The sequence below is a fragment of the Drosophila sechellia genome, chromosome X (genome assembly GCF_004382195.2).
Source record: "Drosophila sechellia strain sech25 chromosome X, ASM438219v1, whole genome shotgun sequence".
Classification (NCBI taxonomy): Eukaryota; Metazoa; Arthropoda; class Insecta; order Diptera; family Drosophilidae; genus Drosophila; species Drosophila sechellia.
The window spans coordinates 17,190,126-17,215,643 of NC_045954.1; the positions used below are offsets into that span (position 1 = coordinate 17,190,126).

At 42.7% G+C, this 25,518-nt stretch overlaps 5 protein-coding genes across 9 annotated transcripts; 3 read left to right on the plus strand and 2 right to left on the minus strand.

Annotated features, from left to right (window-relative positions):
• Positions 1 to 44: 44 nt before the first annotated feature.
• On the minus strand, positions 45 to 7,263 carry LOC6618027. Its single transcript, XM_032725722.1, has 6 exons — positions 4,638 to 7,263; positions 3,739 to 4,189; positions 3,155 to 3,669; positions 665 to 1,026; positions 378 to 567; positions 45 to 298 (listed from the first exon to the last, which is right to left on the minus strand). Exons 1-6 carry the CDS (start codon positions 7,204 to 7,206, stop codon positions 135 to 137), a joined length of 4,251 nt encoding a protein of 1,416 aa, XP_032581613.1. The 5' UTR covers positions 7,207 to 7,263; the 3' UTR covers positions 45 to 134.
• LOC6618028 lies at positions 1,165 to 3,053 on the plus strand. The gene is made up of 2 exons (XM_032725723.1): positions 1,165 to 2,343; positions 2,418 to 3,053. The coding sequence occupies exons 1-2, from the start codon at positions 1,286 to 1,288 to the stop codon at positions 2,902 to 2,904; spliced, it is 1,545 nt and encodes a 514-aa protein (XP_032581614.1). The 5' UTR covers positions 1,165 to 1,285; the 3' UTR covers positions 2,905 to 3,053.
• Positions 7,264 to 11,548: 4,285 nt separating the features above from the next.
• Positions 11,549 to 17,953, plus strand: LOC6618029 (proton-coupled amino acid transporter 1). Its single transcript, XM_002042301.2, has 6 exons — positions 11,549 to 11,631; positions 14,908 to 15,062; positions 15,738 to 16,098; positions 16,170 to 16,621; positions 16,695 to 16,867; positions 16,930 to 17,953. Exons 1-6 carry the CDS (start codon positions 11,620 to 11,622, stop codon positions 17,184 to 17,186), a joined length of 1,410 nt encoding a protein of 469 aa, XP_002042337.1. The 5' UTR covers positions 11,549 to 11,619; the 3' UTR covers positions 17,187 to 17,953.
• Positions 11,549 to 23,872, plus strand: LOC6618030 (proton-coupled amino acid transporter 4). Of its 4 annotated transcripts, none has more exons than XM_032724558.1 (4): positions 11,549 to 11,631; positions 21,748 to 22,760; positions 22,853 to 23,028; positions 23,197 to 23,872. In XM_032724558.1, the coding sequence occupies exons 1-4, from the start codon at positions 11,620 to 11,622 to the stop codon at positions 23,436 to 23,438; spliced, it is 1,443 nt and encodes a 480-aa protein (XP_032580449.1). In that variant the 5' UTR covers positions 11,549 to 11,619; the 3' UTR covers positions 23,439 to 23,872. The 4 variants fall into 4 exon arrangements, with proteins under 4 accessions (XP_032580449.1, XP_032580450.1, XP_032580451.1 ...); XM_032724559.1 differs by having other exon boundaries at positions 11,554 to 11,631; positions 21,751 to 22,760; XM_032724560.1 differs by lacking the exon at positions 11,549 to 11,631 and adding an exon at positions 20,622 to 20,810.
• LOC6618031 (actin-related protein 2/3 complex subunit 3) lies at positions 23,868 to 25,116 on the minus strand. Of its 2 annotated transcripts, none has more exons than XM_002042303.2 (3): positions 25,012 to 25,116; positions 24,736 to 24,909; positions 23,868 to 24,271 (listed from the first exon to the last, which is right to left on the minus strand). In XM_002042303.2, exons 1-3 carry the CDS (start codon positions 25,015 to 25,017, stop codon positions 23,927 to 23,929), a joined length of 525 nt encoding a protein of 174 aa, XP_002042339.2. In that variant the 5' UTR covers positions 25,018 to 25,116; the 3' UTR covers positions 23,868 to 23,926. The 2 variants fall into 2 exon arrangements, with proteins under 2 accessions (XP_002042339.2, XP_032580452.1); XM_032724561.1 differs by having other exon boundaries at positions 24,993 to 25,095.
• Positions 25,117 to 25,518: the final 402 nt, after the last annotated feature.

Consider the following 25,518-nt stretch of genomic DNA (forward strand, 5'->3'; position numbering starts at 1 on the left):
ATACGGCAAGTGATCTCCGGAACGCAAGCCACCAAAGCCCGTTTAAAAGGAACTAAAACTCATTCACATGTAGCCACACCCCAAATCCCTGCTGCCTTCGACTTCGATTGGAATCCGATCTCCGCATCCCAGCCTCATATGTAGTCCAGCATGCCGCTTATGATCTCAAAGGCATCCCGAGCCGTGGGCTCGATGGCACTGCTGGGCAGCAGATAGCCGTGCACTCCGTTGTCCGCCAGCTGGAGCGTGTAGCTAAAGGGAATTCCAATCTCGTAGGCGGCAAAGGCGTCCGCACAGCCTGGAGAAATCAAGGTAACCAAACGATTAGCAAGCTCGAATGAAGATCAATCTCTTTAAATAAAATAAATAGTACGCACCCGATCGCTGTTCAATTAGATCGTTGGATGCGTCGACCTTATATCGGGACTTACTACCCTTTTTGCGCAATCCATCGGTGCCCACCATCGCCACGTCCAGAAAATCATCCAATCTTTCTGAATTGAAAGTGGAATTGGCCTTGACCGGATAGGATATCACCTGACCATAGGCCTGCAGGGAAATGTACAGCTGCGAAAATAATAATTAAAGTTAATAAATGTCTTATGATCAAGTTATATCAATTTTAGAGAGTTAATGTATAAACTATATGTAGTTGTAAGCATACCTTTATCTGGGTCCTATAATCCATGAGGAACTCAGAGACCGCCTTGGTTTCCGGTTCGGAAAATGGCGCTGGACCGGCGTAGAACTCGTTGCAGGGCGCCTTGGAGCTGCCCCGTTTGCCCCAATGATACAGCCAGTTTCTGTCCAGATCCACCCCGTAGCAGATCTTATCCGGACCCCGTTTCTGCTGAAGCCACGTCATCGCCGAGTCGAGGAGGCCACTGGGAGGTGGAGTCTGGTGCTGCGATCGCGACTTCTTCCAGAAACGATCGTACTTGTGGCTGTACGCATAGCCGTCCGGATTCAGGACCGGCATTATGTACCACGTGGTGTTTCGGATGAACTCCACGTCCTCGTTGCTTTCTGTTGAGTAAACGTTTTATGGGTTATTTTTACAAATTATTTAACATATTAAATAAATGTAAATATATTAATTCGCTTAAGAAAATGTATGGTATACGTTGTTCAACCGATCAACGTAGCCGCTTTTCCCCAACTCAAAATACATTAGTTATCCCTTTGTCAGTCCGTTAGTCAGTATATTTGTAGACCCAGAAATTGATAGTGTTCACTTTAGGCCTCTACAGCTTGCCACTTCTCCTCCAGTTGGATCAAGATCAGAATGGAGAGGCGAAGACCCCGAAAGTCCTCGCGTAAATACGTGCGCTCCAAATCGAATCCATCAGTTGGAGGAGGAGTAGCGGAAGGCAGTCCTTCAGCATTGCCTGCCACCGCCAAAGCGGTACTCCTCCAGCCGGACGGTAATAAAGCACCCACCATGATGACATCCCTTCTGGGCGAACGACTTAAAAGAGTTTCTCGCATCGCAAGAGCTCCGCACAGCCTACAAGTTACCGAAAACCCAGAAGAAGGTGGAGCACCAATCGTACCACTAAGAGAATCCGGCGCATCGGTGGTGTCAGAAGTAAATCCGGGTGTTATGGTCATTCCGGAGGCGGCCAGTCCCCGGGGTTCGGCGGTGCACGGACCACACGCTAGCTTGGTCTTCAGTGCTGGAGCCAGGGATTCGGATAGTACGCGGGTATCGGAGGAAGTGGTAGATGTATTCCGAACCTCTTCGGCGAGAACCACATCCAATGAGCCCGCAGGGGGCAATCTGCGCTTTGAATCCACTCCCGTGGCTATAGACGGCAATATAAGCTTCTCCCCGAACGCCATCTACGATCAGAACAGGTATAGCAGCATGATGTCCAACGGGGATTACAACAATGGCAACAGGGGTATAAGTGAGAGGAGCTTGGGAGCCTGCCACCATGGCTGGGCGATGCGGCAACAACAAGCTGCCGCTGGACCTGCCGGCAGAGACACCCTGGGATTCGCCATCAGTCTGGGCGCCGCTAATTTGGGCCAGGACCGATGCAGTCTGGGCGTTGCATGCGATGAGGACTGTGGCTATGGAACTGGCTGTGATTTCGGATGCGGCCAGGCCCATGGCGTTGATCCCGGAAGCTTTCTAGGTTCGGGAACCATGGGTACTGGTCCCTTAACATTGGCAACGGGATCAGGAGGCCCACCTGTACAGAGCGCCCTGCGAGGAGCTCAAGGTGGAGGCTATAAGCCAGTTGGCGCCGGGCAGCGGGGAACTTTTGGAACAGATTTCGGAAGTGAACAGCTAAACTTCTTCATTACGTTCCTACTGGAGGTGCTCGGTGTTTTAGTGTGAGTATATATTTACTTATCTGTTTTCCACGGATCATTCCACCTCTTTGATAATCTACGAAATCTTCCACTAGTTTTTTTGCCATCTGCACGATAACATTTTGGATTACTCTGGGCTACCATGTTGTCCAGTTGCTGGTGGACCTAAAGAACGCCGATCGCAACATTCAGGTGGCGGTGGCCATTGTGTTCGGGCTGCTGCTCGTCGCGTTTGCCATATCGCAGGTGACGAACCTCAGTGGTTCCTGCTGTCATTCACGGGATCGAGCCCGTTCCAGGGCCAAAAGTGGTGGCATTGGCTTCTTCCACAGATCTACCAAGGCCAAGACCAAGAGCTGTGCCTCCAAAGCCAAGACCTGTGCTCACAAGCCGAAGATTAAGAAGGCAGCCACTTGTGGACCTAGCCTGGGCTTCCACACGCACCGCAAAACGAGGTACACGGATTGCGAGGGACGGGCAATTTTCTTGAGCTCCAGACGATATGCTATTCCGACTGAGATGAAACAACCACCCACCATTGTGCTCTGGATGCGCGACACACTGGCTCGCATGTTGCAGTAACCACCAAGGGCGCCACACGTTGGGCGCCACTAATACTTAAGCTGAGTTGAGACTGCCTAACTATATGTATTGCCTATTGCCTAGAGACACGAACCATTCGACCATTTGCAAAAATTTCGACTTGAATAAACTTTAAGAGACAAATTTGATATCTAAATTGATATTTATGATCTGGGCCACCATTATGAATATCGTGAAATAATATGTTTCGAAAAGATACAGTTCGGTAATCGTATATGTGTATACTCACTGTTTGTTTTCATTAGTCGCAGCAGTTCGGCAATCATCCAGGTGGCCGTCGCGGGTCCAATCCAGGCCAATCCCTGAGCACCAGCCTCGACGAAAACGGCATTAGCCTGGCCCGACTTCCGCTTCCGCTTGGGTCGCTTGATGGGGTGTAGGCCTTCGTTGTTCGCCGCCGCCGCCGTCTGTTTGGATTCGATCTTTACCACAATTAGGGGTCGACCCTCGAAGGAACGACCGATGTGGATGAGCTCAACGAGCTGCGGATGACGCATTCGCACCGTCTCCAGATACTTGACGATCTCATCGTGATTGTGGTAACGATTCCATGTCATGGGCGGTGATGCCGTGGGTCGCGGCTTCGAGGGACGAGTGGTTTGTAGGTAATCCTCTTTGGTCAGTTCATAAGCGATGGCCTTGCCCACATCGAAAATGAGCACTTCGTGCGCAATGCCCTCGTAGTTTAGAGTGCCCTGGAAGTCCACAAGCATCTTGGGTGGCACTAGAACATCCGTAAGACCTCTGAAATGATGAGGTGAGTGAGAAGAAATTGATGCCATCATACATTTTTGAGCTTTAGGTCTTGCTTACCTGAGACTTGGACCCTTGAGCCAGTGCAACTTAACGCCGTCCTCGCCCTTCTTGAACTCCTCCAGTGCTCGGACCTGCTCTTCATCCTGCGGCTTTATACGCCAAATTTGGTACTTATCATAGCTTATGCGCCTGGGTACCTCCGGCCGCGACGTGGTGGTTGTGGTGCTAGTGGTTCCCCTGGTGGTCATTCGAGTGGCCAGTGCTTGGGGGAGCGGATTACTGGTGCTCGTGGAGATGGCACTACCAGTGGAATTGACAATATGATGGGCCAGTATGCCAATCCAGTTCTGTGGATTCCTCAGTGGATCCACAATGGTCAGGATGGGTACCTGGGCCGCCGCCGATGGTGTGTGCGTCGTTGTAGTCGTCGAGGTGGTCGATGTGGAGGTAGTAGAACGACGTCTAACCTTACGTCTTGGCCGCGAATCGAACCAGCTGGAAACCCATTCTGTTCGTGGAGAAAATAAGTCATATATTGTGCTTGGGCTGTTTGTCTTTGGTTATATGCATTTCCTAGCGGTGCAGAAAGCGTGAAGGAAAAACGAGAACCCATTTGGGAGACCCACGCCGTTAGCCATTCAATTAGGTTCTGGGTTTCCCTTTTATCTTCCCGCTCATTCAGCCAATCTCGCCATTAAATGAATCACTCGAACAACAAGAACTTAGCATGGCTCGCTTTTAATTGCACGGTAATTAGATTGAAAACAATGTTAGAAAAGCCAAACGTATAAATTAATGAATTGTCGTCCAATCATCGTTACTATATTTCCTAAAATAAATATCAAATCAACCATGAAGTTGTTTTGAATGCCCTTATATAGCGTGACTATTACTTAGGGCATAGTTTTAACTACCTAACATCCTTGCAATCTGAACTCTCTTTTTCTAGTACTCACTGTCGTAGTCATCTTCCGCATCCGCCTCCGTGGTCGAGCCGAATCCGAACCAGGACTCCAGCCAACTGGGTGGCGCCTTGGTGGGCGGGGGCAATGGCACTGGCATGGTAGTGGTAGTGCTGCCGATCTTCTTAGTGCGTCGCTGCAGGCCAAACCAGGAGCCAAACCAGCTGCCCAGCGAGGAGGAGTCTTCTTCATCCTCCGAATCCTCATCATCCGGCTCGGCATAGGCTTCATTGCTGTGGGCGCTGTGATAGAGGGTATAGCTGGGGTACTTTGAAACGGATGGAGTGGCTGGCTCTTTGCCCTCCTCCTCATCGGGAGTGCCAAAGCCATCCATGAGCCGCGACATGGCCACTTGGACGGGGTAGAAGATCATGCGAAAGAAGCCAGCAATTCCGGAGTCCTCATCATCGTCGTAATCCTCATCGGAGTCCACCGGTCGCCTCTTGATGCGAATCTTCTTTTTGGCCATGGAGTTTTTGGTGCTTGACGTGGCATCCTCCTCCTCGCTGCTCGATATAGTTGCTGTGGTCGTTGTTTCCTCCTCCACCATAGCTCCAAAGTCAGCGCCCTCCTCCGCGGAGCTGCTATCTTCTTTGAGATCACTCTGTGCCACCTCTGTGCTGCTGTTTTCATTGGGTGTATTTTTATCCACATCCTTGTGCTCGTCCTCGAAATAGTAGTCTTCATCGTCGTCCTGCTCCTCCTCCTCCTCCTCCCCCTCATCCTCGTAGTCGCCATCGGACATGAGCTCGAATATATCAAAACTGGGCAATTGGGGTCTTCCGCGTTTGCGTTCCTTAACTTTTCTTTTTTTTTTTTGATTGGCATTTATTGGAACTTTGGATACTTCACCCTGACTGTGATTTTTGTGGAGCAGATGCAGGGCAGTGGGTATGTGAAGTACGCCACCTGAATTCTTCTCTTTCTTCTGCGTGGATGGTGGTGTTTGCTGCTTGGTCTTTCGCCTTAAGGAACTTCCCTTCGGTGAGCGCCTTTTGGGAGTACTCACCCGCCGAGCTGCTACTCCATTTGGGGATGCTTTGGATAATATGGTTTTGGACTCCTTAGATACGACTTTTTGTGATCGTTTTGTAGATTCAGTTGTGATCTCTTTTTCAGCTTCCTCTGGAGGAACTTTGGTCGCCCTTTCTGATTTTACAGACTTCTCTATTCCACCATTTTTAATGCTATGCAAAGAGCGACGACTTCTACGGTGAAGTGTTCTAGAAGAATCCATTTCTCCTTGATTCTTCAGGAGCTTAGCTCTTTTAACCGCACTTCTAAGTACTTTCTTTTTAAGTGAATTTAAAGATAAATTTCTTTTTGCGTTAAGTGGTTCCCTTCTTTCCTCTCTTGAAATAGCCTTATTCGATTGCAGTGGATCCTGTTCTTCTAGTGTTTCACTTTCTTCCGCCGGCTCTAAATCGCTTCTCAACAAATGCTGACTAAAGACATTGGAAGTGGGCAGTGTGGCCTGGGGCATATGTGGTTTCTCCAGTTGCGTATAAGCCGGCGGTGGTCGCGAGGTGGTGGTTGTGGTGGTGGTGCTCGGTCTTTTGCCCAGGATGATGGGCAAGGAGCCTTGCGGACCTCTGGTGTTATTTGTCCCATAGCCCGGCCTCTTTTTGATCACTTTAGTCTTATTCTTTGGTATCTTCTTACGCTTCTTCCTGCGTGTATTTGGCCTTGAAGTTGTGCTGGTGGTGGTGGTTGTGCTTCTGGTGGTGCTCCCCGGCCGGTGGGGCAGCTTGAGCAGCTGATCGGAAACATGATCGATGGGTCCGCTGGTTACCATCACAGGTGGTGGTCGATAATTTGGTTTGGGTAATTTATTACTGGGCTTGGCAATTGGATTCTTGGGCTTCTTCAGTCGGATGATCTGTGGCCTGGCGGTGGTGCCACCATGATGCACTGGATTCAGCGTGGATATAACCGTTCCCGGCGGAATTGGCTGGCATTGCTGCTCATATTGCCTCCGCAGACTCTCCATATCGGCATCATACTGCGCCTTCGTTACATAGATCGCTATTGAATTGCTATCATTCCTACTTTGGGTAGGTATTCCATTGGGATTATGACCCACTCCCACTTGGCTAATGGCGTAGACAATCCCGGTGGTTGGATGGGTGAAGTATATGGGAAATGTGGTGCCATTACCGGCTGATTGTGGCTTTGTTTGGGGCTTGCGCGATGGATTGGGTTCCTTGATCTCTAGCAGTTCGCTCTGCACATGGAATTGATCGGAAATTGTGGAACCCGGTTGGCCTTCCTCCACAGACTCAAAGACATACGGCTGCGAGGGCGCCTGATCCTCATCCTCATCGAAAAGCTGAAAATCCAGTTCCGGCGGCTCGAAACGAATGGAGGTCTGATGCTGGTAGCGCGGCACAAAACGGCGATCCTGGACGCGACGCTGGAGGAGATCGCGACCCCAGCTTTGGCGCACCAGGCTGTCGAACTCTTCGGCACTCGGATGATAGCCAAAGTCGATGGCCCCCGTTGGATGGACGACATCCACGACCACGATCACAATCAAGAGCACAACGGGCAACCCAGTTACCATGTCTAATGCTCGCCAAACTGACGATTATCCACGACGACGATATTAATATGACTGTTTGGCTGCGCGGCTGGTTGGCAAATGAAACGAGCCCCAAGTTGTGGGCCCAACTCAGCCGGTCGGTGAAAGCCCCGTCTTCGGGCCCCTGCGCCATCACAGTTTCGGCCACTTGGCTTTTGGCCCGTAACGCTGCTCCTCCTCCTCCCAGTCAACCCCCTCTTCCTCCTCTTCTTCGCTTCGAGCTCCCGTAACCCCAACCCCCCGAACGTTCTGGCCTCCAGTTAGCTGGTAGATCCCCCCTCAAGCCAAACAACCAACTATCTTCTTAACTGGCCTTGCGACAGTTATCGAGCCATGCCAAATTGCCGATCTAATCGCCAATGGAGCACACAAGGGTTAAGTGCTGGATAAGTTATGGAATATGGAATCGAAAGTACAGGAGCATAGATAACGTAAGTCTTATCCTAGTTTTTTTTTAAACTATGTGTATTAATAGATTTTTTTTACATTTATTAAATTAAATAAAATGCACTATAATTATGTAGGAGTAATAGAGTAGAAGGATAGGAGTAAGTAAATAAAATTGTGTATGAAATTAACAACTAATCTTATCTAAAATATTTATTTAAATATTTCGCTAAAAGTGAAATATTAAGTGGACTTTTTGCTGAGTGCCTCCCTGTGTGATCTTGGGAGGCCCCCATGCGATTTGGCTTTATGGAGGCACGCATCCCAGCAGATGGGATGAGCCAGCATGCGAGGGCGATCTCGGCCAGGTCATTTGCTTGCGGTATGTGGTACGCAGCATATAGTGGCTAGAATGTGGTGCTTGGAGTGGCGACCCACTTAGGCGACACCGCTACTTGCCTTTCTGGAGGATTAGACACCGGAGGTGGGCCAACAGGTCGGACTTGTCCAGCGGTGGGCGGTCGTGGGGGAGGCAGTGGGGCACAGGCTCCAAAGAGCCAACACTAAATGGCCGGCAATGACGAATATTTAGTTTGATTGCTCATCCAATCTGCCAACTGCCTGCGAACTCGAAATGGAATTCGCTGGACATGGCCATAAGCTACAAGAAATCGCTCATTTCGTATGTGGGAGAAAAACGTATAACAACAGTGTGAGAATTGCTTGAGGCTACCCCTGAAGAAAAAAGCTAGTAAATAATAATTAAATTCTAAAATATAACATAATGTGGTATATAATGTATTTGCACCAGCAGAGTGGCTTAAAAGTATTTTTTATTAGCCCAATAAATTTGTCTAAGTTGCAAATCTAAAATCGTGATTTCGCTTTCGAATACAGTGACAATGGCGTGAAGTGACTTGGAACGGGAGAATCGCAGAATGAGTTAGGAGATCGAGATTCCGTCTCGGATATGGCGACAATGTCTAAATCCGGAGACGACTCTTCAGATCTTTCACTTTCTACGCATTCTGCAATTAAATCGGAACATTTTTTTTTTTGTTTGTTTTATTTTTTTCATAATTTTGTGCCGACTTTGAGTGGTTGTTGGTGGTGACTTTCGCCGAGGGGCGGTGACCCCGCCCTCAAAATCAGGTATGTCTATATGTCACTGGGTAATTACCAGCACTAAGACAATAATATTCTCCGGTAGTACGGACTTACTGGAGCGTCACTAAAAAACGTTTAACGTTTCGAGCCAACGGCAATTGACGAAACGCTTCGCAAACGCCTCAAGCGAATAAAAGGGGGTCTGTCCGTATGACTTTTAATAACAATAATGCACTGAATAATATAAACAAAAGCCGCCGTCGCCGGCCAAGAGACAGCGAAATAAAAAAGTAACATTTTTAATTGCAAGTTTTCGTTTTAAACCGAAGCCAACCATGTCAGGGGTTCCACATATGTACATACATATGTATGTAAGTACACACTATAAATATATAGATGTGAAGATACGATTATATATATATTATATTAAGAGTTAAGTTCAGCTAAGAAGCTGAAAGCGAAAGTCACCTGGAATGGTTACTACGGAGTCCAACACTCAAGTATCTTGAAACTAAGTTTCATTTCAACTGGGAAATAGAGACTCGTTAAGTTGTATCTTTAATCCTAAGGAAGAGTAAGCAAAAGTTCTAGTTTCAGAAGAAAACAATCAAAATACTCAAAATGTTTTTTGACAAAATATTCGCCAAATACAAAAAATGGTCCTAATGTTTCTCAAATGTTGGCACGCGATAGTGGAAAATTTTCACGTTTTGTCATAAATTGTGTCTTGAAAGCAATAAAAAAATAACTATATATTTATTTATAGGTACACGGCTAATGGACTGTTCAACCCTCAAAAAGATAATCCATTTTATTGTGATAAAAATTGCGAACAGAAAATAATCCTGCAGCTCATTCTCAAAGTAATTGAGATGTATTTTGATTGTATAGGTTCGACGACATTCGAATGAAAACAATCCGTTTTTATTTTCCCAGCTAACACGTTTTATTCATTTGTATTAATATATTTTCGTTATTTTGAGAAATTTATAGGAATACACAAAACGTATTTCCTTTCGAGCTGAACTTTGAATACTCTGTAAAAATATATTTTCTGATAATATATGTTAGCTAGCCATTTTCTGGGGGTATCTCTTAATTACTAATTAAATTTCAAAAGAAAATAATAAGTATATGCTCCAAATTGCCGATTTAAGTTGTTTATATTTAGTCAGAGTATTGCGTTCATATATATCTGCGATCCGCACATGTTCTGTCTAAATTGTATTCGTCATTGGGTCGGTTGGCTGACCCAAAATTTGATTCTTTTTATATTCAAACCGTAAACTCATCCACATCCACGAATCATTCGAAGAAAAGGCGCATCATGCCAAATCAGAGGACAATGTTCGATCTTGTGAGGTGGCACATGTGTATGAGTATATATGTGTATCTATGGAATTATGGACTCATGGGTGTGCTACCCATCTATTTTCAAGGTCAGGGACAGGGTCTCATGGTCGAATTGTCGCTTCTTTGTGTTCTGAGGTCGCCGCCCGTCTCCAATTGAGCGATCAGCTCAAATAGTTGACGTGCGTCCCGCAATAGAACCTCGTCGAAAGGAATCTACACTGGGAGAAATGGAATAATAATACAAATAATATTTTAAAAATAAACTAGTGGTACTTTGGAATAAACTCGATCAATCTCTGATAATATAATTCAAAATTATTAAATCGCTTTAATGTGTTGTAATGTTTTTAGCGAACCAAATTATTTTTTGCTGTGCGCATTTATTACTGTAATTCTTTATTCTCCCACCGCCATAGCCGTTTGCTTTAATTTATTTTTATACAAATCAATAATAATAAAACACAAATTCAACGGTCCATAACCGGAAGATGGTTAGACTGCTGGCAAAAAAAAACTAAAACTAAATGCCTGGATAAATTAACCATTTTTATTTCTGAAATTATAATTTATAGTTTGTAGAATAGCAAAATCTTATCATCGTTGCTTAATTGCTTAAGAACATACGGTATTCGTGGTACCTGATTAACCCGCAATGTTTCGAGTTTGTTATCTTTCAACTAACTTATTTCATTCATTAATTGACTTCATCATTTGTGGCAGCGCCACCTGTGGGGCGCTATGCGCACTCTGCAATTTAATTATAACAGCTGATCGACAACCTGTTAGTCGGCTATCTCTCTTGCACTCTCATCTGTCGAATTTTTTGTAATGAGCCAGTGAAGGAGTGAGCGAGATCGAGCGTGAGAATCGTTTTGGAGGAGATGCTCTCTTTTATTTTTTACACTTGAAACCCCGAATATAAATATTTTAAAATGAATTCTAAGGGATTGGCCAAATAAAGTTAGAAGCCTGGACTAAGATTTTTTATTTTAAATCTTACCGAATCAGTTGAAAATAAAATAAGGGACTTATGTAATTAAATGAAACTATTTAAACTAGGTAACACAGAAATAAATGCATATATGGGCAAAAAAAATTAATTTTGCTATATTAATTTGTTCTTCAATTTAAATAAAAAAAAGATAATAATAAATAAAAAAAAAGATAATAATGCGGGCTTTTCTGCGAGTGTACTCCTATCCATCTCACTCCCACTCGCTGGCCGTCCGAATAACCAAACGATTGTCGCCGGTCGTCAGTCTTGAATTTTTCGTGGAGCGATTAACACACAGTGAACACAGATCGCCAAAGGCTACAAATCGCTGAATCGGATTCTAACCATTCGCATCCGCATCCTCAGAAAACCAAGACGAAAATTAGATCGGTGGCCAAATGCAGGCTACGAAAATAAATCATTAAGATCAAGAACAGGCGAATTACGTGTGTGTTTTCTGTATTTTGTTGTTGATTTTTTTTGCTTCGTTTGTTTTGCTTACTTTTTTGACCGACTTCTGGGACAAGAACAACATCGAGAGCTACAGCAACAACATGGATGCCGAGGTGTGTAATTAAAATGCAATCGTTAAATTTAAGACACATGCCTAAAAAAAAAGAAAACCCAAAACGCAAAAAGTGAAACCCAAAAGACGAAAGGGCCGAAAAAGAGAAATAATAACGACGCACAACAAAAAACGAGTTAATTTTGCCGGTTGTCAAACAACAACAAAAACTCAAATTCAAAGCAAGAAACAAAAAAAAAAAAAAACATAAACACAGACAACTTCTTTTGGCAAAACCAATGAAATTCAAGTGTAAAGTCATACAAAGAAAAAAGCAACAAATATTTTAGTACAGCTGTTGCATTTTTCTTGGCCAAAATCCAGGGGTGTAACGGAGTTTATTTAGAAGGGGGCTGGTTAATAACAGCAATTTACCATTGAAATTAAGTATGCAAATAATTGTATAAACATCAGAGCATTATGAATTAGGCGGAAGTGTAACTACCAGTGTTAATTATTTATGTATTATAAAAAATATTAAAAACACAAAGGAAATAACAGTTAAGCATATATTTACAAAAAAAAAGTTTTTTTTTTAAATATTATATAAACAAATGGGACTAAAATAAGGATGATCAATTGTTTTCAAGGCTTCTTCCCTATTTTATTGAGTTAATAACTTCAATGAATCCAATAAATTCAGATATACCCCATATGACTTGGTTTTTATGGCCATTAGGCTTCAATATTGGCATCCACTTCCGCTAAACGAGTTCATTGATTAGTGCGAAATTCCTGCTTATCTGGTGGATTGAATTTATGGATTTGCTGGCACTTATCTCCACTGAAAGATTACCAAGAATTTATGGTTGCAAAAACCCCTCCTAGATGAGACACCCATGCATTTTGCCCAGTTACGCCTGAGGTGTTTATTTATTTATTTTTTTTTATGCAATTTGAAAATGCAAATGATGAAAAATGGAAAATCACACACTTTTATGCATTTGCTTGATCAAGGTCAGAACTTGTTCTGCCCAGACTTCAATCGCTATTTTACTTTTATACACTTAGCTAAACGATCAGTAGGCTTCATTGGATTCAGAAATATAAACAAATATTTCAAAAATCATTATAGACACTTAAAATTTAAAGTTTAAAAACTTAAAAATTTAGAAAGAATTTAAAGAATAATTTGCAAATTTGTAAAAATGCAAATCTCCTAAGACAAACTACAACTTTCGCTGTCCCAAAAGTGAAGCTCACATATCTCGAAATTCATTTTTCCAAATGCATTTGTATGGCGAACAAAAGCTGTGCCAATAAAAGCCAATCAAGATTCCCTTTGAGCTTGCCAGATTTCCGGCAACATTAATAAAGGAGAAATTAAACAATTTTTTGTTGTGTTGCCTCCAAGTGCAGTGAACCCTCGACAGCGCGACCAGACCACCAGAACCCCACGCACCATCGGCGGTTGAAAATTTTCCACTCGAAGACATTGCTCAATTCAAGAAGCAAAGAGTACAAAAATGACAAAATCTAAAAAAAAAGCATAAGGGAAATGAGACCGCACATAAATAATATCTCTGTTGACAGTTTGCCAATGTGTGCCGCCATCCATGGGTGAAGAGGGGGGTCGTCCAGAGTGGGGTTTCGCGGGTGGACCATACCACGCACTTGAGATTGCTGGGAGACTATCTGGTGTTATCTGTCATCAATTGACGGCATGCCCGTCCGCTTTTCCACGGTAAATGTCTGGTCTAGATTAAAGTGGAAGCGATTCAAGGGTAATGGTATCGTCCCCCTTACCCAACCCATGGCCTACCTCTATACTTCCGTTACTTGCAAGCCACCCAAAATTTTGAAAGGCGACTGCCTGAATACCCTACTTTCTATATTAATTTATTATCGAGCATACTCTTGTATGTCTTGCGTTGTTATTTTTCCTTTTATTCACATACTTACTACCTTCTAGCTAGTGCACGATAATAACAATTTATACTTGGCTTTAACTACTTTTAACTGCCGATAAGCAACGAAATTGGTGTCTAGATATACACAAGGCGTCATGCTAGCTATGTACTACAGTTGCGCAGAGCACCCTGTTGAATATCGCGTATACGTCAGGGGCGCCATGTCCTCCAGTAGATTGCGTATACCACATGTGAGACGACGATAATCTAAACGAGGCCTAAATGATTCGCAGCGAAAGCAAAATCAGTTTGTCGATAGGTAGCTCATTATTTACGGCACTTGAGATTCACTTGGACCACTTCATAGATATACACAAAATATAGCATATATACATTAGGTAGCTGGCAACGGGTATTGAAAAACACTCCAACACTTTCCACAACATCATGTGTCCAACTGACAAAGTGGCCAATAAGTCATGCAGTCATCCATCTTGATCAATGTATCATATGTTCAATATTGCTGTCATAATTCACTGATAGTAATGCATCGATCGCGATTTAAATGTTGTGAATGAACGTGGTTTTTTCCAATACGTGTCCATGGTGACTCTTGCGATGAATAACTTTTGTGAGTAAACGTGATGGGATCCAATTGCACGGCACGGATTGATAGATAATTTAATAAATTAGTCAAATTTTGTAAATTCTTAACGAGTAGTGAGTAATTCGTTTGAGTAATTTATTATTTTCCCGAATACTTCAAAGTTGAACAACGCCCTTAACAGGAGTCAATATATTTTATAACAATGTTAACTACTTTCCGAGATTGTCTACAAATTTCAATTAGACCCATTGAACTCCGACGCTCGAGACAGACACGTGCTATAGATATAGATATCGGTGGGTCTATTGCTCTGTTTGGCAGTCGTTCGGGTGTCATCGAAAGGCCACTTATCTGGCCGACACTATATATAGATAAAGATATAGATGGCATTTAATTTGCTTTGTATTGGGCTTTTATGAATCCGTTTAATTGGCTTTGATTTAGTTTGTGACCATATTTATGGCCATTGGACTAACCCGAATGAATCGTTGGCATTCTTATCACTCATATGGGGAGAACTTTTCCATCTGTCGCCCTGGCATGGAAATCCCCTATTCAATTTATTACAGTGGCCACTATGTTAGGCTACGTGGTATTCTATATATTTTCACGACTTGATCAGTGATTCCCCCGAGATAAGATCTCCGTCTATGAACTTAAACATGGAGATTGACAGGCGGAAACACTTGAGAGGTTTGCGTTTCAAGCATTCGTGGAAAAAGGCGATTATTTCGATGCATACTTTTAATTTAACTGTAAGCTTTTGTTCTTATTTTTCTGCTTCTTGCCACCAATGAAATACGTATTATTAAACCGAAAGGCGCCAGTTCAACTAGAGAAAAATCAGACAGCAACAGTTCCGAGACAGGAAACTGTGGAGGGAGGATCCACGGGTGAAACGGCAGGTGGAGGTGCAGCAGGTGCCAAGGTCACGAAGGAACAGGATCACGATGCGGAGTATCATCCGCCTACAAGGTATGACTGCTTGTGGAAATTCCTCGATCTAACTGCCTGCTTCCTGTAACCAACCTAAAAACACCCAACCCAACCAGAAACCTGCGAATTATAATACCATTTACTAAAGCGTCAATCCTACTAACCGTTAAAAGAGCTTTATCCTAACTTCCACTTAAGTACCTGTACCAACACCCAGCATTTCCTCAATTCAGCCTGAAATCCTGCTTTAACCAACTAACCTGCCATGACTCCCAGCTTCGAAATAATAGCCTTGTACCTTTTACCAGCACTAATTCACGATCCTGTATCAAAAGCTATCATCGATAAGCCCCAATAATCCCAGCTTTAAACGGGTTTCCTCAGTACCAACTAACAAAAATCCCGACGATATCCCTCTCCAAGGAACAACAAAAAATGTAAAGCATCATCAAACAACCCGAATATCCAGTTAATTCCCGAAACCTATAACCCCATAACCTATATATCTGCCATTCAACCTGTAACGAACCTGAATCCCAGCTTTAAACAAATTTACCACCGATTAAAACCTACTAACCGTGATCCCAACTAAAGCCCTCCCAATTGAAAAAGACTAACAGAGTTATTACCAACCCATCAGTGGACAAGACCTAACCCAGCTCCTCCATAAACGAACCCCAAGCCCCAAGATGATCTATGTTCCTGTAATTCAAGCTATCTGGAGACCATCGTGCACCTATTCAAGGGCAATATTGGGCCTGGTCTGTTCGCCATGGGAGATGCCTTCAAGAACGGAGGTCTCCTGGTGGCCCCACTCCTGACTGTGGTCATAGCAGTGGTGTCCATCCACTGCCAACATGTCCTAGTGACCTGCTCCAAGAAGATGCGCGATCTCAAGGGCGATAGCGTATGTGCGGACTATGCCCAGACAGTGGAGCAGTGCTTCGAGAATGGTCCGTCAAAGTTGAGGGGCTGGTCCCGAACGATGGGCCGTCTGGTGGACATATTCATTTGTGTGACCCAGTTGGGCTTTTGTTGCATATACTTTGTATTCATCAGCACGAATCTGAAGCAGGTGAGTTTTGTTTGCGATAGGAGGAGAGAGAAGTAAACTGATGATGGAGTCTTGGATTGCCTTTTCCAAAGATCCTGCAAGCCTACGATATCGACATGGACGTCCATCTGGTGATGCTGCTGGCCTTCGTACCCGTTCTACTCAGTTCACTAATCACGAACCTTAAGTGGCTGACCCCCGTCTCTATGTTCGCCAATGTTTGCATGATCCTGGGACTGGCCATAACGTTGTACTATGCCCTCAAGGACGGACTGCCGGAGGTGGAGGAACGCGCCCTCTGGACGAATGGCTCCCAGGTGGCTCTCTTCTTCGGCACCGCCATCTTTGCCTTCGAAGGCATTGCCTTAGTGATGCCGCTGAAGAACGCCATGCGAAAGCCACACCAGTTCGAGCGACCATTGGGTGTGCTCAATGTGGGCATGTTCCTCGTCTCCGTCATGTTCATGTTCGCTGGATCAGTGGGCTACATGAAGTGGGGCGAGCAGGTCGGAGGAAGCTTGACCCTCAATCTGGGCGATACCATGTGAGTGGGGCAGTCTTGGCTATGACGCCTATGGTATATCGCACGATTCTATGAGATCCTTCGTCATCCACAGACTGGCCCAGGCGGTCAAACTGATGGTGTCCGTTGGAGTACTTCTCGGTTATCCACTGCAGTTCTTTGTGGCCATCCAGATTATGTGGCCAAGTGCCAAGCAAATGTGCGGCATCGAAGGACGATCACTGCTTGGAGAGCTCGGTTTCCGCACTTTCATGGTCCTGGTGACTCGTAAGTATCCGGCATGTGGGTCCACCTTTAAAACAGGAAAAACTGACAAGGTTCTCCTGCAGTTGCCATCGCGGAAATGGTTCCGGGCCTGGGACTATTCATATCGCTGATAGGCGCACTATGCTCAACGGCGTTGGCCCTGGTGTTTCCACCAGTCATCGAGTTGATCTCAAGGAGCGTGCTGAACAAAGGACCAGGCATCTGGATTTGCGTGAAAAACTTAGTCATTCTAGTGATGGCTTTGCTTGGCTTCTTCACTGGCTCCTACGAAAGCCTAAAGCAAATTGTCAAGCACTTCGGGGAGGAAGAGGTGCACTGAGAATTAACCAACAATTGAGGGCAACATGGATAACTAAAGATCCCCATCCAGTCGTCATCAACATAGCTGAAAAAGAAAATAGCCGGAGTCCTTCAAGAACAGATCATTACGAGATCAAGCAATATAAAACTCAAAGGATCAACCAAATCAACATATTAGTTACAAAAATATTTTGGCTGAACTACTCATTTTTATAAACGCCAAAATTCCCAAATAATATTAACAACGGACTCAGGACTCCGGCGCGAAATGTAAGAAATATTAAAACAGGAGACGACTACCAAAAATGGATTTTAGGAGAAACACAACGATTAACGATCTCCTAGTTTTTGAGATGCCAAATCAGTTGGGATGCCTTATACGAACAATACAGGAGTGGCAGAGGATCATATTTATCAAAGCGAAATGATATACCAAACCTCAATGATATAAAGCTTTAAAGATAATGAGAAAAACAAAGGCAAACATTTAACAACATTTATTTTAGCAATATGGTCAGCGTATCACAAAAACATTTTGAAGCAATTTAAAATGTACCCACTCTTAATCCTTAATTATTTACATAAAAACACAATATGCTTGCGAATTTACCATCAACAACAAAAACGCCCATTTATATATATTTATTTATACGTAAGTGCCTTCTTTTGTGTCTTAGTAAGCGTGTAGCGCATTTTACCTACTATAATTGATTATTTTTTTAATAGATATTAAGTGAGAATAAACAATGCGACGTTCGTTTTGACGTCATCGCAACATGACAAGAACTTGACAGATGTGTTTTTGGGGCTTCGACTGCTCAACGGAAAAGACTAACAATACTTTTATAATTTAAATGGATTTTCAATATGAGAGGAATGTGCAGTCGAGTGAAAAAGGCGCGGAATATTGATATCATGATGACAACGCCCTTCTCTGCGCTTCTCAATGTATCCAGCTAACCAATTCCAATGACTTGCGTGCCACAATTAATATGCTGAATCACAAATCATCTGCGGCTCTTTACCGCCACAGTTATAAAATAAATTAGCCGAATACTGATAAGATCGTGGAACAGGTTGCTTGAAACCGTATTAAGCTGGCAGCGAAAATAAGTTCGCAATTATACGTTAAATTAGTTTTGACATTGACCCCGTTTCTGAAGAAACGATATATTATATTCTGATAGATATCACATACATACGTTTGCGGACTTTCGCTTTCATCTGGCGCAAACTGGTTAAGAGCCATACCGGGAATCATATCTACCTCCCCGTATGGGAATTACACTAATCTAATCCGATCCGAACCAAATCAATCTAATCGAAACCGTTCAAACCTTCAACTCAAACGATGAATGGAACTGCAGGCAATGTCGTTGGATATGCATGGCGGTGGTACATTAGACATATATTTTTAAGATCATATGATCATTTAAAAGAGAGATACTAATAGTGGGGGAAAAAAACATGACACAAGAGGAATCGAATCGAATTTAATAAAGAAGTAATCAAACTTCCTAAAATATTGACTTTAATAATAGTGTTGTATGATTTCGTTAATATCTGGCAAATATTTATTCCCCTCAAGCGACACTGCTGCTTGTTATGCATTTGTTTTTCGTACCTCTTATATAATCCAATTGCTGGATTCCGTCAACATCGATCGATCGTCTGGTTGATTGGAAGATTGGAAGAAGTGAGATGCAGCAACCGACCGGAGAACTTTGATTCCGTGCAATTCATTTAACTGGCGCTTCTTCAATCAAGGCGGTAAATTTCCGTGCGTCTTCCAATTGCAAATACCATGGGGGCTTCAGGGGGTTAAGGTAAAGGTGTAACGATCACGAATGCAGTCCGCCTTACGTTCTCATACAGACTACGGAATATCTGTAAATTATTCATGATACGCCCAAGAATTCGATGCGCTGGGCACGTGCCGTGTAAAACCGCACCGAGAACCGAATTCCGGAATGCGGCCGGATCCTTGAACCTGATCGAACCACTTCCTGCCGGTAAAAAACCATCCACCTTTATAAAAATATATCAATATCAGTGCCCAATGTCGTGACGCAATCGGCGTTACGATGCCAACATTTTACTCTTAAGATACAGTCGCACTGCGAACAGCGAGCAAATAAATAAATTAACTAACTTTGAATGATGAATGACAACATTTTTGCTGCCCATAAATATGTACGTCGTCATAAGCAAACACGAATATGAACAAAATACGATGAGTTTTCTGTACCACTTTTTGTACATTTGGAATGCCTGTCCTTTAGAAAAAATATTGCCAGCCATAAACTCAACTACTGAACAAATTTAAGCTAGTACTTAAACTACGTTGCTCATTTATTGTAATTTAAGTACACTTAGTTACAGATAATTACTTCGGTGCAGGAAAACAATATGGATTTAATTTCTAAACAATCTCCACTCACGTTTCATGTGATTGTAGATCCGAAGGTAAATAGTAAATAAATTAACTAACTCGCATGACGACCATATACATATAATTGCAATTTAGAGCAGAATGTTTTAAATCAGATAAATTAAAAAAAAAGTACTTAGACAATGCTAAAAGTCGAGAAAGTATATCGATAGTATAATTAACGTATAGAAGAGGGGATATACATACATATATATTTCCTGGTAAGGCAATTAATAAATGTAATTGAATTAGAAACAATACTTAATTCAATTAATTAGCATGTTATATCCCCTTTATTTGGTTTCGTTTTTCTCCTAATTCGAATTGATCTATGACAAAGCTGGAATGTTTTATTTATTAAAGTGCAATAAACTTTGTTGTGAAATATTCTTAGTCTTTATCGATTTCTTAGTCATATCTTTTATCGATGAGTGATTGCGCGCTGTATATATATTAAATAGGTTTATATATTTATATTCTATCTGCCATAAGCACAATGCATTTCCCCCACAGAAAATTTCCACAGAAAATTCCACAGAAAAGTGACAAGATCTCGAGGGAAAGTGATTTGTAAACACCTTGAGTCAGCCAACCCAGGTGGAAAGATCGCTTAGAAAACCGTTATCGATTTTAGGATCGGACTTGACCTCCAACACTCCCACTCCCGATCTCCCACGCATTTTAACCCCTTACTATCTGACTTAACCAAAATAATTTCACAGTTAGTCAATACAGCGAGTAATTAAGTTGATAAAATATCTGAATTAAGATTTCGGTATTTATTTAATGCACTTTTGTTGAGCATGCACTTATGCCATATTTATATTAATATTTTTTTTTAAACCATGAAGTGGGTGGTATTTTAGTTTGTGGCGAGTGCAGGGGGTTAAACGATATGCGCTTTTTGCATCGCTCACACAGACAGACGCCGCTCTTTATTTATATATAGTTTTGTTTCATTTCTGCCTTCCGACTTTTGCCTTTTGCAATTTTCGCTTTTCGCCGCTGTTGGCCAACTCGAGCATTGAGTCTGGTTTGAGTTCTTGCCGTGAGCGGTCCTACATTTCGTGCGATTCCGGCGATTCACAGAAACACTCGATACACTTGATCTCGTTCTCGTACTCACAGCGAGCAAGAGGTGATCATCGCCGATCGAGTGAATAAATTAGATATTCGACATATTCAATACGTACTGCTGATCAGTGTTGTTAGGTGAGAATAACGCTTGCTGCTAAATCTTCACCAATAATCTGTGTCTAATGATCATAAGAGAAGGAAGTGCATCATAGTGCTCATTCTGGATATGTACATAATTAAGTGCTGTGGCCTTGGCGGATTAAGTATATATTTTTTTTTTTTTTTACTTTCCGGTTTTTGAAAGTGTTTTGTGTACTCACCCCTGCGAGCGCGACAGTAATTAGTTTTTATTTCCAGTGCGCGCCACAACAATGGATATTCTAATTTGGTTTAAAGCTCGTAAATTATAAACCAGACAAAATTAAGTGAACTTTAGTATTATCAGGGTCTTGATTTTCGTAGCACCTACTGATTGTTCTGCTACTTGTGGTGTTAAAGAAAATAATTTAAAACCAATGTCACTATGCTAATTTCTGCAAATCACAAAATTCCGCCGTGGAAGCAATAAAATGTGTGTTGATATTATGAGCTTTGACATTGATGTGAACTGGTCAAAAGCGATGTGAATTATAATGAATTGAGCGTATTTAATTGGCATTCAGTATTTTATTCGAATTAATTAGCATGTAGACAATAGTAAAACTATTTGATATGTGTCAGCGTTTTTATTGCCACGAATTTCAATTTCGAACACTTTTGCTATTATTTACAATACTTTTTATCTGGAAGAACTTCTTTAAAAAATTATTTTTTCCTAAGTGCCACTTGCTAGGCTTAAATCTTATAGGAGAAGAGTTGAAGTTATTTAAATATTTATTTGTTTATTACTATCAAGAAGATATAATTTCTTTTCTACTTATGTATGTGGGGTTACCTGGGGTTAAGGCTTAAACAAAGATTAAGATAATGCCAAAGAGAGACCTAACTGTACTTCAACGCTCTTTTTCCCGCGAGAACGCAAGTACCGTTAAAGCTTTTCTGGACTTCTTCAAATATTCTATTTAATCCACAGCAGCAGCAGCAGCAGCAGAGCGATCAAAAGGCGATCGAAGCAGCCGGCGAAATGGGAAGAACACTGGAAATAAACGGAAGACAGAATGATAAGAGCCTGGAGAAGAATCCGGAGCGCTTCACGAATAATGTGACGGAGAAAGGCGGCGATCCCGAAAATGGAGACCCGGTGCGCAGGCGCGGCCATGAGACCAGCGAACTCGAGGCGGCCACGCATCTCTTCAAGGGCAGCGTGGGCGCCGGACTCTTCGCCATGGGCGATTGCTTCAAGAACGGCGGATTGGCAGGAGCCACCATCCTGCTGCCCATCATTGCGGTGATGTGCGTCCACTGCGAGCGCATGCTGATCCGTGGTTCCGTGCTGGCTGTGGAGCGCACGCCCGGAGTGGACTTTCTCGACTATCCGGAAACAGTGGAGAAGTGCTTCGAGCACGGGCCACGCCCACTGCGGAAAATGTCGCGCGTGATGAAGCTGATCGTCGAAATGTTTCTCTTCGTCACGCAGTTTGGCTTCTGCGCCATCTACTTTGTCTTCATCACGGAAAATCTGCACCAGGTCCTCCAGCAGAACGGCATCGATATCAGCATGAGCATGGTGATGCTGATCACCCTGCTACCGGCGATGATTCCCTCGCTGATGACCAACCTGAAGTACATCTCGCCCGTGTCGCTGTTCGCCAATGTGGCGCTGCTCTTCGGCTTGATTGCCACCCTGACCATAGCCTTCTCGGATGGACCCATGCCGTCCGTTGGCGACAGGCACCTCTTCACTGGCGGAGCTCAGTTGGCCCTGTTCTTTGGTACCGCTCTGTTCTCCTACGAGGGCATCGCCCTCATCCTGCCGCTCCGGAACTCGATGCGCCGACCGGAGAAATTCAGCACCCGGTTTGGAGTGCTCAACTCCACGATGTTCTTTACCACGGCCCTGTTCATCTTCACCGGATTCGTGAGCTATATGCGATGGGGCGAGGAGGTCGCCGGCAGCATAACCCTAAATCTTGTGGTGGAGGAAGTGTAAGTAGAATCACCAGTTAAGGATAATAATTTTCCAATTGCCTGTTTAGCAAGTAAACGCTTATTGATATTATTAATTTATTTAATTGCAGCTTCTCGCAGGTGGTGAAAGTTATCGCCGCCTTGGGCGTTTTCCTGGGCTACCCCATCCAGTTCTTTGTGATGATTAAGATTTTGTGGCCCCCACTAAAGAGGTCTAGTAACTGCTCTCAAAAGTATCCCATTACCTCGCAGGTGTGCCTCCGCTTCTTCATGGTGATGATGACATGTAAGTGGGTTGTAAATTAAACAAATTTTGAAATATGCAATAGGAAATGGAATCACTATATGGGATTATTATCCCATATCGATGATAATGTAGTATAATCTGTTTTAAATGATCATAGCTATAGTTTTACGCTATTCAGAATATATTTTGATATGCGCTTTTCCCCAGTTGGCGTTGCGCTGGTCGTTCCCAAGCTCAATCTGTTCATCTCGCTGATCGGAGCACTGTGCTCAACCTGTCTGGCCTTTGTGATTCCGGTACTGATCGACTTCGTGACGCGGGCGCAGGTGCCCAAGGCACTGGGTGTGTGGTCCTACATCAAAAACATCCTCATCCTGACGGTGGCCGTGCTGGGCATCGTCACTGGCACCTACCAGAGCATCGTGGAGATCGTCAAGGAGTTTAAGTAGGCTTAGAGCGCTAGCAAGTATCTTTTTTGTACATAAATAATGCTGTCATTCCGCGGAACTATGTGAATGCGTTGTCCTGTTCTGTTGTAAGATTAATTTGTGTATTTTTCCACAATTTTTTTTTATTATTTTGTTGATAGTTTTAAGCTGTGCATTTGTTTGTATGTATAAAGAAACGTTTATTTGGCACAAAAACGAAAAGGAGGCATAAAGCAAAAACATGATCTGCAGCTATAACCCATTTTAATAATTGATTACCAAACCAATGAGGCTTTGATTGTGTGAGAGCCTGCAAATGATCGTTAAAGCCATATGTAATAAATACTATTCATCGATTTTATAAATATATATAGAGTATTAACTAGCCTTCAGCCAACAATGTTTTACACTAAGTTCGCTTACAATGTAAAAAATAAAATGCACAACGAATTTAATACATTCAAAGCAGTTTATTCGTAAATTTTGGTGGCAGTATATAAGTGAGTCTTCTACATTCCCGGTCCCGAAAGACTCTTCTCCATGAACTTCTTCTTGGCAAAGCATATCCACCACTTGCTCGGCTTTCCATCCGGAGTATCGAAGACCTTTTCCAGCAATCTGTTACCGGTTTCCTGGCGCAACTGTAGGAAGTACTGACGCATCAGCTCCGGATCCTCGGGCTTGGTGTAGATTCCGTTCAGGGGGAATCCCGCATCTCCGGGTATATCGAACCGCGAGATGGCCAACGTATAGAGCTCCTGCTGACCCTGCAACTTGCTTGTGCAGCGGGCCAATCGCTTCAAACATTCCGTGATGTAGAGCGTTATGTATATAAGCACCCTGTCCACCTCCGACTGCGATTAGATATACATGGAAAGTATGGAATAGGGGTTTTTTTAAAAGTAAGTTTAAAAGTTTATACATAGCAGCAATATTCTAAGTATTATATCATAATTGACAAGGCTTAGACATTATTGAACATTTAAAAAAAAAATCCAAACTTTCAAAGCTTATTTAAAAAATTACAAAAAAAATCATTTCATTTTATAGAAATAGCCAACTCTTGGAACAACATATAACAAGTGGATATTACTAAAAAATAAACAAATAACTGCACTCTTATCAGGCTGATTGTAACGACATATTTCTACAAATAAAGGCGGTGAGATAACGCACTTGGCTTTAGCATTATAAAATTGACTTCATTGTTTCGAAATATTTAACAAGCTGTGCCGTCTTCTTGATGTATCTTCACTTTAAAATTAGAATATCGCCTCGCTTTATCGCTGTGCTTATTTCTTTGTCCAGTCACACCAACCTTAACTTCGTAAGTGCGGAAGAAAATGTTCGATTTCCAGAAGTAGAGTGACTCATCGATGATGTCGTTGGGAATATCAACAGTGGGCGCTGGTCCTCGGACTTGGGTGCGTAATGGTAGAAGGGCCATATTCCCCACCGAGGCTTGGAAATCCTCTATTTCCGAGTGAAAGGGCTGTGCGAACCATGTAAACAAATGGGCGGGTTAAGGGCTTAATGCGTTTAATGTTAGGAAACTGTCCATCTGCAGCTGCATACCTCATTGTATTTTACTCACCGGCATTTCAATTACTTCTGTCTTGTTTTTCAACAGTCAAAAATAAACGAAAAATGTAGTCATATATGACTTATCAGAACTTCCTAGTGATGTGAAAACGTTATCTTTTTGAAGTTGAATAAACGGCCGATTGGCGTTTAAATGTACTGGTTCGTTCAGAGTTCATTTGGTATTTATTGTAAATATACATTTCTAATGATATTAATTTAATTTAAAGTGAATTGCTACTCATTTTAATTATTATGTACTTTACTCACCAATAGCACTCATAATCGCAATATTGATCATTGAATCATGCGAATTCTACATAATTAGATTTCTAATTTTATGGAAGTCAATGAAATGATAATACTTACATACAATAAATATGCTAACATGAGATTTACAAAATGAGTAAATATTTTAAAAGCGCTCTAAATACTCTTTACTCTTCCATGTTTTCAAATTAACATCAAAGTTATGAACACTGGTTTGAGTCTCTGCTAAGGAACCGCTAGAGATGTGCAA